Source organism: Athalia rosae, chromosome 7, assembly GCF_917208135.1.
Source record: "Athalia rosae chromosome 7, iyAthRosa1.1, whole genome shotgun sequence".
Lineage (NCBI taxonomy): Eukaryota > Metazoa > Arthropoda > Insecta > Hymenoptera > Athaliidae > Athalia > Athalia rosae.
The window spans coordinates 5,233,779-5,251,469 of NC_064032.1; the positions used below are offsets into that span (position 1 = coordinate 5,233,779).

The 17,691-nt window shown below is 38.4% G+C and overlaps 3 protein-coding genes and 1 long non-coding RNA gene across 13 annotated transcripts; 3 read left to right on the forward strand and 1 right to left on the reverse strand.

Annotated features, from left to right (window-relative positions):
- Nucleotides 1–128: 128 nt before the first annotated feature.
- Nucleotides 129–5,924, forward strand: LOC105685539 (isovaleryl-CoA dehydrogenase, mitochondrial). Of its 3 annotated transcripts, none has more exons than XM_048658015.1 (9): nt 129–539; nt 799–888; nt 954–1,175; nt 1,250–1,577; nt 1,681–1,774; nt 1,942–2,032; nt 2,105–2,273; nt 2,390–2,531; nt 5,892–5,924. In XM_048658015.1, exons 1-8 carry the CDS (start codon nt 399–401, stop codon nt 2,521–2,523), a joined length of 1,269 nt encoding a protein of 422 aa, XP_048513972.1. In that variant the 5' UTR covers nt 129–398; the 3' UTR covers nt 2,524–2,531; nt 5,892–5,924. The 3 variants fall into 3 exon arrangements, with proteins under 3 accessions (XP_048513972.1, XP_048513971.1, XP_012255188.2); XM_048658014.1 differs by lacking the exon at nt 5,892–5,924 and adding an exon at nt 2,666–3,007; XM_012399765.3 differs by lacking the exon at nt 5,892–5,924 and having other exon boundaries at nt 134–539; nt 2,390–3,007.
- On the forward strand, nt 3,491–16,144 carry LOC105685597 (PDZ and LIM domain protein Zasp). 8 transcript variants are annotated; one of them, XM_012399978.2, is made up of 10 exons: nt 4,536–4,876; nt 5,092–5,222; nt 5,892–6,054; nt 11,637–11,792; nt 12,262–12,312; nt 13,291–13,379; nt 14,740–14,887; nt 14,971–15,000; nt 15,201–15,283; nt 15,530–16,144. In XM_012399978.2, the coding sequence occupies exons 1-9, from the start codon at nt 4,757–4,759 to the stop codon at nt 15,264–15,266; spliced, it is 954 nt and encodes a 317-aa protein (XP_012255401.2). In that variant the 5' UTR covers nt 4,536–4,756; the 3' UTR covers nt 15,267–15,283; nt 15,530–16,144. The 8 variants fall into 8 exon arrangements, with proteins under 8 accessions (XP_012255656.2, XP_048513973.1, XP_012255401.2 ...); XM_012400233.3 differs by lacking the exons at nt 4,536–4,876; nt 15,201–15,283 and adding an exon at nt 3,491–3,547; XM_048658016.1 differs by lacking the exons at nt 4,536–4,876; nt 15,201–15,283 and adding an exon at nt 3,491–3,547 and having other exon boundaries at nt 5,092–5,192.
- Nucleotides 7,611–8,518, reverse strand: LOC125501672. The gene is made up of 2 exons (XR_007279285.1): nt 7,991–8,518; nt 7,611–7,776 (listed from the first exon to the last, which is right to left on the reverse strand). It is a non-coding gene; the product is annotated as an uncharacterized LOC125501672 (long non-coding RNA).
- Nucleotides 16,145–16,393: 249 nt separating the features above from the next.
- On the forward strand, nt 16,394–17,536 carry LOC105685994 (exosome complex component CSL4). The gene is made up of 5 exons (XM_012400557.3): nt 16,394–16,550; nt 16,688–16,803; nt 16,911–17,159; nt 17,231–17,312; nt 17,399–17,536. The coding sequence occupies exons 1-5, from the start codon at nt 16,514–16,516 to the stop codon at nt 17,509–17,511; spliced, it is 597 nt and encodes a 198-aa protein (XP_012255980.2). The 5' UTR covers nt 16,394–16,513; the 3' UTR covers nt 17,512–17,536.
- The last annotated feature ends 155 nt before the right edge of the window (nt 17,537–17,691 follow it).

Genomic DNA, 17,691 nt, shown 5'->3' on the forward strand with positions numbered 1-17,691 from the left:
AGACGTAACATCGGTGTTGTAAATAACTATCAAGTCGTCCGTTCGTCTTCAACTTTGAAACGCGATCATACCTAAGTATATACCGCGTCCCATGAGCCGCTGATAAGAAAATAATTGCGAAAACCAGCATATTATATTCAGTTGAGATAATATATGCCGCAAGCGAAGCTTACATTTGTTTTTCTTTAGCAGCACCGATAGCCTCACACTTCTAGTGGATGGCATAATAATTGAATTCAGTCTTATCTTTATTCATTTACTGCGTTGACTGAGGATTTCCAGTTCACTCGTTCGCCGCACAGAATTCGACAGATTCCGAAGCATCGGAATCTAAAAAATTGAGAACAACTTCGCAAAAAGAATCGATCATTTTCATCATATCCTAACACCGGTCCAAAATGAGCATAAACGTCGTTCGCAAGCATATTTTTAGGGTAACCGAACGTGTAAATAGAATAAACCGGTGCAACGTGAGACTTTTGTCACAATATTATCCAATCGACGAGAATATTTTTGGACTCAGCGATAATCAAAAGGAGGTGAAATTTTTTCGCATATATAAATTCAAAAAAGTGCATAAACGAGTGTTTCATTGTGATATAGGCAACTTTTTTTTTTTACCAATAATTACGTCAGTCCCAACCGTTATCATGCACAGTCGACGCTGTAATCGTGCATAAATTAATTGCATAACACGCAAAGGAACGATGACGAACGATTCCCACGTGCCACAGTTGTGTGCGGATTTATTTTCCAAATGATATACATTAATCGAAGTCCCTTTTTTTGTTCCTTCAGCTCCGTTCCCTAGTTTTCAATTTTGCGCAGAAGGAACTCGCGCCAAAAGCAGCCGAAATAGACAAGAAAAATTCGTTCGACGGACTCAGGGTAATTTCTTCCTTGAAATTTCAGCGTCCCCAATATTATATTATTCCTTGGAATGATGATTTCAGGAATTTTGGAAGGAATTGGGAAAACTCGGTCTCCTCGGAATAACGGCTAAAGAATGTTACGGAGGTTCGGGCGGCGGTTATCTTGACCACATTATTGTTATGGAAGAAATCAGCCGAGCTTGTTCGGCCATAGGATTGAGTTACGGAGCCCACTCGAATTTGTGTCTCAACCAAATCCACAGGAATGGAACCGAGGAGCAAAAACAAAAATATTTACCGAAGGTGAAACGAAAATCAAATATACGCGCGAGTGATTATATTTTTCTCTTTATTCCTTGTTTTTTATTTACTCACAGCTCTGCAGCGGCGAGCACATGGGGGCATTGGCGATGTCGGAACCCGGAGCGGGTTCCGATGTGGTATCCATGAAGCTTCGTGCAGACAAAGATGGCGACCATTACGTTTTGAATGGAAATAAATTTTGGATAACGAATGGCTCGGACGCGGACACCCTTGTAGTTTACGCTAAAACGAATCTCAAAGCGGAAAAACCACAACACGGAATCACCGCTTTTATTGTAGAAAAAAATACGAAAGGTTTCAGCACCGCGCAAAAACTTGACAAACTCGGAATGAGGGGGTCGAATACCTGCGAACTCGTTTTTGAGGACTGTCGTATACCAGGTCACAGATCAATTCGGCAAAACGTTTTCAAACATCTCTAATTTCACGTCGTTCTTTGGTTGGTGTACATTTATGTCTGTGTTTGTTTATTTTTCATGTACAGCCGACAACATTCTGGGACAACTGAACAAAGGAGTTTACGTTCTATTGAGTGGTTTAGATTTGGAACGTCTGGTTCTCGCAAGTGGACCTATCGGGTGAGATGATTTACAGCTGATGAATATTTTTCTCTTGCCCACCGAACGTGAAAACTGACCTCAAAGAAACGATCGTTGACGTGACCAAAAAACAGCCACTTCTTAGAATCCGACATTTTTTTTATCCACCCAACAAAACGATTTTCTTTCTCAACGTTCTCTTACAGGATCATGCAAGCTTGTTGCGACGTTGCTTTCGAATACGCCCACGCCAGGAAACAATTTGGCCGAAGAATCGCGGAATTTCAATTAATCCAGGTGGGTTCAGGTTAGTTAGACCAAAAATCAAAAGCTTCGTAACACCGAAAGACGTACGTTGAAAAATTATAGGGAAAAATTGCCGACATGTACACAACATTGAGCTCCTCTAGAAGCTACCTGTACTCCGTGGCGAGAGCTTGCGATGCGGGTCATGAAAACCGGAAGGACTGCGCCGGGGTTATTTTACACTGTGCCGAAAAAGCCACCCAAATTGCCCTCGACGCTATCCAAATTCTCGGTAAATATGGCCGAAATTCGCTTCGGTTTATCCGTTATCATTTCCGAGGACCATCTCGAGATCAAAATTTCTATGCGAAATTGTCACGCGTCACACACGCGTGGAATTTTTAACAGGTGGTAACGGCTTCATAAACGACTATCCCACGGGCAGATTACTGAGGGATGCTAAATTGTACGAAATCGGAGCCGGGACGAGCGAAATAAGGAGAATGGTGATCGGGAGAGCAATCACCGAGGAGTACTCCTAATCCGAAAGGTCTAATATTTTCGCTTCTTACTCCCAAACATCGAATTTCTACGTCGCTGCGAACGTTTTCTTCGAAATTCCGTGCGTTGAAAAACTGTCTTCAATTTTTCCCGAGAAGAAAGGAACATTTTTGAAAATTTTAGAATTTTACTCCCAACGCCAACCTGGTCAAGGTTAGGTGTGCCTATCTCACTGCCCCAGCAGAAGTAAGAAGTAGACGATATGAAATATGGATTATGGAGGTCTAATTTAAAATCGTGCGGTGTATAACCGAAGACGCATATAATATGTGTATAAAAGTAGCTCGAACAACGGGCGACGATTTGCCAATCGATCAGATGTGAAATTTATACTATATTATGTAACGCTACCGATGTTGACAATGTGTAAAGGTAGCTCGAATCGAACAGATTTGGCAGATGAAGGAGCATTGTAGTAACGGCGTACGTGTGATCTAACACAAATAAAGCTCGAAGAGGTGTTCATCGCTGATGTATTTATCCGATGCGAACGTACGACATACCCCGAAGAATTATGGCCAATTGTATCGATATATTTGGGTGTTAATTACCCCCGATGATTCAAATAGCGGTCTTGAGAACGATCGTGTTATTGCAACGCAGCCTGACTCACGTTATATTATATTAACGCCGTATGATCGTTGCTCACAATTAATTGGTTGATTGATTAACCTTTCCCGCTATAGGTTGCTAATTTAAGTTCGCCGCTAATCGAACCGTCCTTCTCGAATCTCTGCACACTCGTTCTCTCTCTCATTTTAATTCAACTGTGATTTTAAAGTCATTAATCCGAGTGCGGCCGGCACCAAAACCGATCGAAGTGTTCTCGCACAAAATCCGTGGTGAATTCGATCCTCGTCAATTTGATAGGAATATTGAGGGACGCTCGTTCGAGTTGAAAGTGATTTTTCAAAGATTTGATTCGTTACAATTGTTTTTGGGGAAAATTCAGCGATCGTCGTTATGCCGCTAAAATTCACCATATCGAATTACTACACGGATTACGTAAATATTTTCCTTCGCCACTGCAACATTCATATTTCTCTCCAGTGAACTAATTAACATTGATTGTGAAATAACTGTAGATACCGATTCATTGTCCTGCACCGCTTTTTTTTTTTGTCCAATTTTCATAATAACAGATTTTTTTTTTTTTGCTGTTCGATTTTTTTAGACCTTAGAGGTGTGTGCCCTGTGTTGTTGATTGAATTCCATTCCGTTTGAGATCGATGGTTAAGAAATGGATAAAAATTTTAAAATTAACAAGACCAGTCTGACTAAAATTGCCGTGTGTGATCTGTAGTTTGACTTCAAGATTCAGGAAGTGTAGTTTAACCGTACGTCGTTCATCGGTGTGTGCAGTAATATAAAATTTTCACAAAAGCAGCTGCCGGTCGCAAAAGAACTATATAGAAAAATTGAAATCAGTATAAACATTTCTATTTTTATGAATTGTGTTTAAAAATTGAAATATTCATGCGAAATTGACTAGAGCGCCATGCCGTTAAATTGGAATAGAATTCGGGTTCGAATAGGTTCGCTAAATAGCTAGTAATTGAAAGAAAATAGGAAACAGTAAAAGAATTCGAGTAAAAGAAGAAAAAAAAAAAAATTATTCTCTTTAATAGAGCAAAACGGACGTCTTTCCTTTTATCCTCAAGTTCGCAATCACCGTAATTTGCCTAAAAAAGGAGTTAGGAAATCGAAAGACAAATCGTTCGATTGAAGTATAATAATTTAAAGCGTTCCGTGTACAGCGATTGTTTGGGGAAAACATAAAACAGAAAATTCCATCCTTTTCTTCATCGATCGAAACAATAACAGCGATGACGATGAGTACGATGACGATAACGATGATGATGATGATGATGATAACAATATCGATAATTATAATTATTATAACAGTGACGTTGCAAATAGCGAGCCAAAACAATGAGCCGAGTATGCCAATTTAAAATGAGGGCAGAATCTTTGGTTCGAGTATTATTTAGTTGAGTAACAAGACGTCGAAGAGATCGAATGTGTTTTAGCATCGTCAAAGTCAAAGCGCAGTAAAAAGTTCATCTCGAATCGACGCGCGGTGCACCGGAGATAAAATAAAACCTCGTTCCGACAATTGGCGTGTAGATTCTCTCGTCTGGGATCGTGGAATCGCGTTCATTTCATCGAGGAAACGAGTAGGTCGTAAAGAGAAATCAAAAGAAATAGAAAATAATGACCAACACCAAGAAACAAACCGTTGTCGTTAAACTTCGACGAAACGGTTGCGATCAGCCTTGGGGATTTAGAATCGCTGGTGGGGCGGATTTGGGAACACCTATCGTCGTCACCCGGGTAAGTTTTATCGTTAGTTGCTACATTTTTTCTTCCATTCTGCACCGGAATCGTTTTTTTTAGCTTCGAACGTGCAGCTGCTTTTGGTATTTTCTTTTTCGACTCACCTCCTTGTCGGCCGATTTTCATTTTCTCGTTTTCCTTCTTACCTTTCTCAAATCGGCGAAGGCGCATTCGTGAATAATTATTTTCATCCACTATATTCAATGTTTCAGTCGGAGAACGAAGACCTCCTGAAGGGTGACGTGATAAAAAAGATCGACGACTACGACGCTAGGGATGTGCGTCACGTGGACGCCCAGAATCTACTGCAAAAGTCTGAGTCAATTAAACTTGTCGTTGAAAGGTTTGGCCCCAGGTGTTGGAAAAGCAAAAAATCCCGATGATCCAGCAGCAAATTAGCGAATCGCTTCGGTCCATTTTCAAGAGAAGAGAGAAAAATTATGCTCTGATTCGATGTGCACTCCGAATCGCTGGATCGATTTTTTCGTTTTTCCAATTGAGTTTGTTGCAGCACATCCTCGTTGCCAAATCGCGGCAGCTGATATCGGGCGCCCGCGTTCGACGTACTTCCGGGTTTTCCGCGTTTTTTTTATCAGCTCGTTCGATTCCGCCCCGAAAAGCTAGCGGCTAATTTTCATGCCAAGTTAGCGAAATTGGCAGTTCGACTCCCTTAAGGAAACCGAACAATTTGCCAGAATTACCGTCACGTGACCGACCTTCCAACGGTCTCACAGACCTACGTATTTCACCACCTCGCATCTGAATTCTAATCGTTGACAGATTGAATCTGTAATTTGAAAATCTTCGCCGAAAAATGCGTCGACGGAGCCACGTGAACGATCGACCGCGTTTTATCGTCTGATCTAAATTGAACGAGAAAAAATGTTAAGGATTTTGCAAAGAGGATTTTTGTGTGTGCGAGTGGAAATTTTGAAGTTTTTTTCAAATTTTCATTGTTACCGTACAGCGATGATCGTGGATCATAAAATGTTTTATTCGATCCTGCGCGCAGGTCGAAGATACCGCAGCCCCAGAAAGTGCTGCCGAAAAGTCCTGTGCCCGTTCAGATTCCCATCCAATACGAAACACCTTCGAGAAGGTCACCGGAGGGGGCTATCCAAATGTCTCATAATTACATGGACGAGGTCAGGGAAGAACGCAATTATCTCTACCAGGTAATCAATTTCAATTTTTCCAATCCCCAATTACCCATGAAACGAACCACAAAAATCCGATCTAATAAATGGTTCGGTTCATTTTTTGATCGAAAAACAAAAAAATTCATCATTTCAACGAAAAATTGACCAACTACTGCGCCATGCGGCAACGGAATTTTTTCTCCTTCTTTATTTTGCGATCGATTTTGATTCGGTCGCATTGACCTCAACGCCGACGACGATCTACCGGGGGTGAAATCGGGTCGTAAGTTTTTGAAACAATTTTCATTATCGCCTCGTCGATTACAGAGGTGGCTAAATATCGGCGAATATACGCAGGGAATACCGAGACGATCGGCCACGTCGAAATAAATAAGTTTGTAATATTTTTGTTGGCGAGGCCCGAAATCGTGAACGGATGGCGGAAAGTCCGCCGTGGTATAGAATAAGCTGCCGTTCAGCGTTTCCTTTCTATAAATAAATTCACTTTTGCATCCAAACTATACCGATAGGTATACGCGATACACGTACACACCGTATATCTATAGCCGATAGACAGGCTCGTCACCCACACGTACATAATACCAACGAGGGAAAAATCAAGGGGTAAAAAAAAAACCAGTAGGATAATACGATTACGAAAATAAGGTAACCACGATCGATTACGTCATCGTGTTACCGTCGAGCTCTCTTCGAATTCACGAACAACCAACGACGAAGGTCACCTTTGTTATTTCTCCCCCGAACTCCTGCCTTGTCTCCAGTCGAGATCGGATCGAGGATGTTGCTGAGATCGAACAGTCGTCGGTGGCCGAGGATCATCAAAAATTATGTGGCTCAATGTCGCGTGGAGTTTTTAATAAACGCACGAGGTTTTCGGGTACCGTCGACCGCGACGTCGTCGAAATGCGAACACGCCGACGAGATTTACTTTAACGAAATTTCATCGGGGTAAAGCGTTTTTTCAGCGGGGGATCCTCGCGGCAATTCCGACCGTACGAGAGGTCGACCGGTAGTACCGGCCGCGCTTCGTGACGGTCAACATCTCTAGTGAAAACACGCGTAACGATTGCAACGGGAAACGAGTAAATGAGTATAGACGAGTAACGCGAAACGAAGGGGGAAAGAAAAAAAAAGAAGGAAGAACCGAAAAAGGGATAAAAAAAAAAAAACACTTTTCCAACGTTTCCGTTGAATAATACAACCGAACGAACGACGTTAATCAATAAAATCGATCGATCGTCATCATGCCGGCCTACTCAACGATCTATCGTTACGACGTCGAACACCATCCGAAGGACGAAGAGGCCGCAGTTTATTGGGTAGGACTGTTCGATTTTGATTATTTCCTTCTTTATTTTTTTTTTTTTTTTTTGTTTTTTATACAAAATTCTATCCTCCCATGGACCATGCAACCGAAACGCTGGTATAACGTATACCTGCACTCGTTCAAGTTCCGACGTATTTTCACGCTCCATTTTAAATAAGCATCTAATTTTTCATCCCTCTCCGCAATTTTTAAGGATCCATTTTCGTTTCTGGGATTTTGAGATGAGCCGTCCGTGGACCGTGAGCCGAGTGTGATTTTTATTGATTTTTTCAATTCCGAGAATCATTTTTTTTTTTTTTTGTCTCACTGTCACCCGACGCGACCTTGGGCGACGATGTTCGATGCGAATCCGAAACCGAGGATCACGCCCTCCAGCTAATCCCGAACGTTAGTCGCCCGCGTTGTGCAGTCTGAAAAAGAATATGTATCGAGTGAATCGCGTGCACTTTTAATCTATAAATATGTAATACCGAAATGACATAGGTATATATATATATATATATATATATATATATGTATGTATGTATGTATATAAGTTCGAAACGAACGCTATTTTCGCTTCGAAAATCTGGGTTACTGAAACACGAATTTATATGCCATCACGTTTACGTTATAACAGTATACCTATGTATAACTATAGACGTGTACCAACTGCGCTATGAGTCTAGGTGCGTTTTGATTTGACGTTAGTTATTCGTAAGCGCTTATGTATAGCTCCGTATGTTGTACATGAATCAAATCTGTTCGCCTCGTTGCTGCAGCTTCTCACCCTGCACACGATGCGAGCAATCAAGTCTCCTCGAATTTCTAGCCAGAACCGAGATTCGGATCTTCGTAGATTTCGTCTCCGTAACCCCTCGCTTCCTTGTCATCGTTGTCGCGTCGTCGCCATGATTTTGTTTATTTTTTAGATTTCTTTCGACGAAATTTGCGAAAGCCCAAAAAATCAACGATTCGTTGCGTCTTTTTTTTTTTCAAAATCTTCGCGAGAAGTCGGGAAACTCCTTTAATTTTCGCGAGGATTCTGAGAAGTAAAAGAAAATAGGATTTCAACGCGTTATTGGAAAATCAGATTTATATCTATGGTAGCGTGTAATTTGAAAATCAGCCGGATACACCTGCCAACTGTCAAACTTGAGAGTTCGTTTTACTCGTCACGTTGTACACTTGGGTTAAATCGTTTTTATTCGCTTTTCATTGAAAAAAAAACAAAAAAAAAAAAAAACAAATGGAGTCGCAGTGCAATCGGTCGTCTTTATTCTTTTTCGTGTTTTTTTTTCTAAATTACACCCCAGATATATATATATAATCGTGGATTTCAATCAGTTTGTGGTTCGGTGTAGTGTTATTTTTGCCAGCTGGGGCCTTCATCTATTTTGAGAGTCACTGTCGCGCGATACTTTTACGTATACGTATCTCATATACATACGTGCTCATGTATATCCCATGTACCCGTTATACAATACATACCCCCGCTGTAACATCGGACTCTTCCTGACCCATTTATACAACGAAGATATTCGCCTTTTATTTTTCCCCTTTCGCCATTCCGGAACGCGCGTCACGCAATTACCGCGGAAAAGCGGCGAAGAACGAAGACCGGAAACTCGCGGATACGAACGAATCGGACGCGAATTAAAATTTGAAAAAAAAAAAAAAAAAGGAAAGAAAGAAAAACGCAGACTTTCTCGCCGATTATCTTGAAAGAAATAACAAAAAAGAAACGACGCGTCGATACGAGATACGCGGTCGGTATACACGCGACGAGGAAATCGGCCAAGTTTTTCGAGCCGTTGAGAACGTGTATAAATACATAGGAGACGGTGATGTAATACCCGCGTAAACTGTACGGCGTTACATAGGTACGTACGTATACATACCCATGTATCAAAGAAACGCGGTTACCGCGGCAGTGATAGACGATCTTTTCGGAGACTCAATCGTTCCGTGAAATCTCCGAGTCCTTTTTACCATCCGCTTTTTTTTTTTAAAAAATGTATCGTCCATCTTTTCCAGGGCTCGTACCACGTGACGAAAGCAAAAAAAAAAAAAAAATGGCCGCGGACAAAGCGCGCCAAATCCACGCGGCTTCTCGAATTGTCTTCACGTTTCGTGTTTGTATACATATGTATACGCGACGGAGGGCATACGCCACGGTGTGTATGAAAAAAGGTTATAAATCAAGGTCGGGTTGGGTTAGGTGAAGGCAGTTGCAACGCGGCAATGTGCATAATAGTGGGTGGATCTCGAGCACTTCGAGATGCGAACGTTGATACAGGTATGGGTCTTACTAATTTTAGTTTGTTTTGATGTTTCTTCACTGCCCACATATACTAATAAACCGGACCGATATGACACAACGCGGCAAACGCCCGTTGCCAAAATTTCGAATGTAATCCGAGCACGTTACATGTATAATAGTCGATATGTAGAAAAAAATCGTGGTGACAAACGGCCTTTTTTCACCTTACTTTATTATTCGAGCAACTGTGGGATATTTCATACAAATTGCGCTACGGAAATCCGTCGATGCGATGATCGCTCTTTTTGACACAGGGAGAAAAGGGGAGAAAATAAATTGTCGTACCAGCTAGAAAACGGGATATATAATTCGTCGAACGAACCTGAAGGTGAAAACCGACAGGAAGGAACGAAATAATCGACGTTCCCTCGCCCTGATTTTGAAAGGCAGGTGTGAGGCGCAGCTCGAAATTGTTTTTTCAGGGGTCGTTAAAGTTTTTTAAAAATTTGCAATATTGTCAAAAATTGAGTTTTTTTTCTTTCTAATCTTTTTCCTCGTCATTCTATTACATTCAGGGTTGAAAATGATAGAGATTTCGAAAGTTTCAACTCGATATTTTGACTTCTATAAGTCGCTGCAAATTTTTTTTTAACTCTCAAAGTAAAGTACCTACTCAAAATATTCTCGAGCGTATTTAAATTTTTTTTTCTCGAAGTTGATATACCGAAGAATAAAAATAAAGACTGAGATACTTGAAAAAATGTTGAAACAATTTTTTGAATTTAATTTTCGTTGAATATTTTCACTCACAGGCTGCTCGAAAACATTTCAAGTACTCTGCTTTGATGGAGATAAAAAAAATTTGTAGATATCAAAATGTCGACTCAAGTTTTTCGAAATTCCCATCATTTTCTACCCAGAATCTGACAGCATAACGAGAAAAAAGATAAAAATAAAACAGAGTCTGATTTTCTACAATTTTGAAGATTTTTAAAAATCTTGAGCGACCCCTAAAAAGCGTTTTTTTTTCGAACTGACCTTTGGAGGGGACTCTTAAACCATGACAAACTAGTATTATATTTAAAAAAAGAAAACGAGAAAAAAAAATTGTCGTTTTCTGCGCCACCCCAGCGTCCATGAATTATGAGCGAAAGAAAGAAGCCGAGGGAATAAGAAGTAGAATAAAAAAATCAAAGACGATCGTTTACGTCCGCGGTATCCAGGAAAAAATATCATTGAATTCCCGAATTATGTTGTCGTTTATTTTAGGCTGACGCGGTGGGTCTTATAAAATGCAGAGTGAAATCACGTCGAACGTCGTCCCGGCGAAATAACGATAGAAAAAAGGAAGAAGAAGAAAAAGAAGAAAAAAAAAATGAAAGAAGAGCATCGGGATGCCGATATTACATTATCGCGTATCCTCGTTGTACACGACGCATATTTATAAAGTTTTATTTCGGTACTCGCCTCGTCGGCTGCATCATATTATGATATTACGCTATTTATTATTATCGAATAGGTTGCAGCTATTATACATACGCTTATACCTCCACCTATATGGGTACGCGGTCATCGGCATTCGCATTATAATACAGACTAATTAATCGACGACTTCTATTTTACAACGCGAGCCGCGTCCATAAATAATTGACAATCTAGCGCCGCGCGACGCGCCCGCGTTAATAAACTATTCGTATCAACCTCGTGAAAATAAATTCTTTTTATTTTCACGCCCGTTTTATTTTCGTCGTTGGCTTTTTTTTTTTCTTATCGCATTTTTTTCATTTTATCCTTCCTTTTCGTTCCGCTCTCGTCGATTCTGTTTTCTTGGCTCCCGAGCGCCTCCCGCGTACCGCCCCCCATAGCCCGACGCGCGCGCGGTTTAATAAACGGATGTGAGTATCAAACTTCTATTTCTACGCCCTGAAATAATCCGCATATACTCGCAACGTTGATCGGCCGACTTCAAGTTTAACGAAGCGGGGACGGAGAGCGACGTTAATTTTCTCGCCATTTATTCTGTTTCAGCCGTACCGCACAACGCCGTTGGTGTTGCCGGGTGCTAAAGTAAAGAAAGATGCCCCCATCGGAGAATCCTATCTTCGCCATCATCCGAATCCGATGATAAGAGCCGCACCTCATCATTACGACGCACCGTTACCGGAAGTGGCAATGAAGCAAAAAGTACGTAGTCTATTCGGGAGATTTCCGACTAGCCGTCAATAATAATAACCAATTAAAATAACGAAAATTACAACCAACAATAACACAACGTTATCATATACCTAACCGAGATGAGATCCGAGTAATATAGAGGCGCAATGGAAAACTAAAGAAGAAAAATGAATACGTATTTTGCCGTACCTGCGAAACGAACGCGAGGAACAAAAAGAGGAAATGAAAAATATCTAGTTTTTTTTCCAACAATATATTTGTCTTATAATTTTTGCCGCAAGAGATTATAACGCACACGAGGGTATTTGAGATGAAATTGTACGTGGTGACGGAAAAATTTTGTTAAAAGGCGGAGAAAAGATGAGGGGGAAAAAAAGAGGAATATTGTTCACGTTGTCGTATACCTTGTACAATGTTATTAACATCGAAGTGGTTTGTTATTATTATATTATTTACGAAACATCTTGATATATACCAGGTCGCAGAGACAGTGCTCCAGCGAGTGTTGGGACCAAATGATGTTCCAAAGGTTTGAAAATATGCACCTAATTATCTCTTCGTGAAATCGCTTTTGGTTTTTTTTTTTTTTTACCTCTTTGAAAATATCATTCAACATCCATTCACGCTTCGGATTATGTATACCTGTACACCTATTCGCACCTGAGCTAGCTTCCGTCTCAAATATACATACGCACAAATATTATAATAATATTGTTATGTATATTACATAAATTTTCGTATATTACTTATATAATTGATTTCAAATCATTATGTACACTCGTGAATTTTCTCCGATTTTCGCTGGTTTTCTTCTATACCTATATACACGTGCAAAAAGTCGATCCAGTCGCAACATGTTTTATTCATTTATTTTTAACTAACGCATTTCGATTAAAAAATAATCGCATTAATTTTTCAAATCTTCGTATACTAATATCATCGTAACTATTCCCACATATCGCTTTCTGCATTGAGCTATAATATGAAAGAAAAAAAAAAAAATACATATACATATAATTACGATAACTATACTATAATAAGATAATATGACGTCATATAGCTTTTGCACACAGTCGAATTAATATATCAATTAAGTGTGATGCGTTTTCTTTGAATTTTATTAATCAGAAAATTTTTATCACTGTGCTTCTCCACGATGAAAATTAATATAATCATAACAATTTTCATAACGAACATACGATGGAAAATTGAAAAAAAAAACAAAAAAAAAAAAAAATAATACAAAAAATCGTTAACTACGATACGATGGTTGAAACCTATAATATATATCTATATACACATAATGATATTATACGTCACAAATATATATGCATTAAAAAAAAAAATGATGATAATAATAATAATAATAATAATAATAATAAAAGTCATTCGCCATGCTATGGGTTATTACATGTAACAATGATTATATTATTTATTTATAGTTGCCACGTCTAATTCGAATCTTTCTTTACTTTGTTTTTTTTTTTTTTTTAATTTTGTTGAACAGGTTGTTCATAAGCAATTCAATTCACCGATTGGACTTTACTCCGAACAAAATATCGCAGATACGATTAAATGCCAAACATCGGCAGTCCCGTAAGTATATTTTAATTGATTTTCTTGATTCATTATCATTAATTGATCATAATTCATCTTAATAATGTGATCATGGATATCGATAATTCATTGGCTCGTGACGATTAATGATGATTAGCCTTTATAGAGTTTAATAATTGCCTGCAAGCTTTAACAAAGAATCATTATTTAAAATTGAACGAAATATCAAGCAGCTTTTTACGTTAGTTTTTTACAGATTTATATCATTAACATATACGCTTTTTAATCAACTGTATATTAAAGCAAATATGGCGTTAATTAATTGTATATTTAAAAGGAAAAAGGAAAAATGAGAAGAATATAATTATCTTTGAAAATAAAATCCATATCAGAGATAATATAGAAAAAATTAAAGCTGCAGATAACAATGGCCAATCGACGAGGACGAATACGAATATTATTTATTTATTTTACAGAATTTTCATTGATTTTTCCTTCTTGAAACAAAAACAAGAAATACAACAACAGGCACAGATCATGAGAGAGAAGGCTTTGCAGGCTGCATCCTCGAAAAACGTCTGGACTCAATTCAACAAACCAAATTAAAATTAACAGATGTTAAAAAAAAAGTTGTAGCTAGATGTTGATTAATTACCCGAATCGAGAGGACTTTGCACGTAGTAGTACACAGCGAAAAGAAAAAACAAAAAAAAAAAAAGGAGAATCGATCAAACATTATTACCTCATTTGTCGGAGAAATTTTTCGTGCAAACGTGACGAAAATCCCCTTTTCACTCCGATCTCGAGATTCGAAAATACCTCTCCTCGTAAACGCGTACTTTTTCGTTTCTTTTCACTTCGATCCAAATAATTGAGGGCGTGAAATCGTCTTTTATTCGTGGTCTTATCTTCCACTACTGTACGTGAACGGAAGTAACAAGCTACTGCAGCAGGAAAGTTAATAAAATGTTACAAATAAAATTATATATATATTGGTGACGTTGTGTTTAAAACTTTGCATGAAAATAATCTAATCGCAATAACATTTTAAAAAGCCATCAGCGCATCCTAACCTACTAACTCATGATTAATTTAATAATTAGCATATAATTCATCAACGTAATAATTGTTGATGAGTTCCATTTTGTTGTTGCGTTGGTCTCTGTATACCTATACAAAGAGGAAATTGTCGAGTTTGATCGTGAGACTATATATTTTCCATCTGGAAATTGTGTCAATTTTTCTGTCAATGCTGGGATCGAATTTATATACCAGTTTGAATCGGGTTTCCGGTCATTGTATACGAAAATGGACAATCCTCCTTTTGGATAGATAATATGATGAAATTCGAAAGCGATCGATTGAAATTTATTACAAAAAAAAAAAAAATGCCGATTAGCTTGAAGAGGGGCCCAGTCAAGTACGATCCGAGCAAGAGCGAGGCCTACAAAGCTCTGCAAGAAGAGGCTCTCGGGGATGTCGTACAAGAAGTTAGACAACCTGCCCGTACAGGAGTATTTTCACCGCACAAGGCCAACCAAAGCAAGGTAGAAATCAATCGATGCATTCCGGATTCCTAAAAACACTTACGGAGTATATTACAGACCGAGAACTTTCGTTTTATTTTCAGATCCACCAGCCCGTTTCCAAGAGTTCTTACGTAAGTTTCCAACAAAATTCACCGCGCCCTTTATCTGTCGATTACTTTACATATACCACAAATGAGAACCGATGAAAATTGTTTATTCATTTTTTGTCTATTCGTTGACTTTTTTTTTCACGGATACGTGCGGGACTGAATAACGCATGAATTGTAATTAATATATTGAAGGGTAATTTTGTTTCTCTGATTATAATCAGGGTGCAGGAATGCGTAGACGTCCCTTCCCTCTCCCTTTCGTTAAGGATCGCGTCAACGACTTCTAATTTTGTTCGCAAAATTTGTACGTCTCTTTTACCGATCAAATCTAAGTTGAATTAAATAACAATATCTTAATAATTTAGTGATTTTTATTTTCACTTTATTTTTTCGTTTCATGAGTTTATAACGGTTTGTTGAGTTTCCAACACATAAAACACAACGCATAGATACCCCATTGAAATAGAACAAAATGGCGGCCAAAAATTGATCTTTGGAAAAATTGAAGCTGACGGTAAAGGATCATTTTTCATCACCCCCATTTTTATAGGTGAATTCTCTAAACGACTCCACCGAGACGATCCATCAGAGTGGAAGTTTCAAGAGGATTATGTACAGCGTCCTGGGGCAGACCGATTATTAAACCGACCATCCGACTAACATATTTATTTATTTACTATTAAATTATAATATTTATTCTCAAAATAAATGTAATTTAATATACATATACCCTTCCGCATAAACTCTTTTTCGCTCTTGTACCATAAAAAATGAATAAATAAATAAATGAAAAACAATAAGAATCGAAATAAGAGCGAGAAAAGACACGTGTACTTGTTAATTATGACTGGAAATATGTAGTATGTATTATTTATTCATAAAATAAAATACATGATCGGTTTTGAGTCGATTTCCTTTTATGTAGTATTATTAGATTATATTTGTTTTGAGACTCTCGCAACGCTCGTGTGACGGTATATAATACCTAATATCTAATCTACTGCTCTACAAATATATGCTGATAACAATTACAAATGTCATTGAAACTCAAAATTATTGTACTCATATACGTACGTACATACGTACGTACAAATTATTACACGATCGTGATTTGTAATTTATTATAATGTACTTTTCAGTGCTCACATACAGTTTATTTCTCCTTTTCGTGGCTATCATTCGTCCAAAACCAAAGCCTGAGTCCTAAAGTACAATCACACGTACATTTTGTGACATTTATTATGAACAATAAATTTATTCTGGATATTTATTTTAATACCCAACAGAGATTTGTTTTAATAACCACGAAAATACCCCCTCGAATATTCGAGTTGAAAATTTTTACTTTCGGAGGAACAGTAATGACATCTTGCAGAAGTTCAGAAAATTGTTTAACCAGAATTTTCCCACGGCTGTCATTTTAAAACGCAAACGTGCTTCCGACAAATTGTGGGAAAGATTCTCCAACCTCTAAGCTTTTTATACTCTAATTTTAAGAACAGAATAGATCTCACCTAATTATCACAGAATACGAATGGAGGAAAAGAAAGAACCTATCATTTGTGTGCCAGGTATCAGACCGAATTACTTAAATTTGACTCATTTGATGCACTGGAAAAACATTCGGACTAACCTAAACCATTCTTCATGTCTGATATATATTCTAATATTTCTGTCTTTTACCACCAGACAATTTTTCTTTACGTAGGACAAAGGCTGTGCTTGTCGGATAAATTCAACGTACCTGGACCAGGGACTTACGAACAGCATGGCTACATCTATTCAAAGTTGGCTGGCGTTGTTAATTTAATTAAGACTGAACAAGTAATGCACAGATCTTAAAATTTCTCAATTGGTGGATAATGTCTTCTACGTATGCTGATTTTTAATTCTTATGCGCAACTGAATTCGCCTATTTTCCTTAAATCTAGACATGCACCGTAGAAGTACAGGGTATGAGAGAACAAAGTATTGTCCCAGCCCCTGGCGACATTGTCACGGCAATGGTCATGCTTGTAAATCAAAGGTTTTGTAAGTGCGCCATCAAATGTATCGGTGATGTGGTTTTGACACGGCCGTACAGAGGAATTTTGCGCAGAGAAGATGTTCGGGCAACGGAAAAAGACAAAATCGAAATGTACAAGTCGTTCAGGCCAGGGGATATAATTTTAGCCAGAGTTGTATCCTTGTTCTCATTATTAGTATTTACGATACCTTTTTTCTTAAAAATCATTTCTTATAACAAACTTAGTTACCACTCACCGAAGTTCACACATATCAACTCACGACGGCTGAGAACGAATTGGGAGTCGTAATAGCTCATAGCGAAGAAGGCAAGCATTAAATCACACATCTAATCTTGCAGCTAGACGCAGTTTCATAGCCATATCGTCTAATCGCACACTTCACTTTTTTGTAGGAGTTTCTATGGTGCCGGTCAGTTGGACAGAAATGCAATGTCCCAAGACATTCAATAAAGAATTTCGCAAGGTTGCTAAGGTTGTTCCGGAACATGTTATAAATGAACAATAAATTATATTCATATTTTACATTGGAAGTCGGGTCTATTTTTTCACGCTTCTCTGTCACCATCATTAGTCGGTCGAAAAGGTGAGACTTTACTTCACTTACCATCGTCGTGGTCTAACCAATTGTATTTTTTCCTTTCACATCGCAGACAAAAGCATACATTTCATTAGACAGGTATAAATA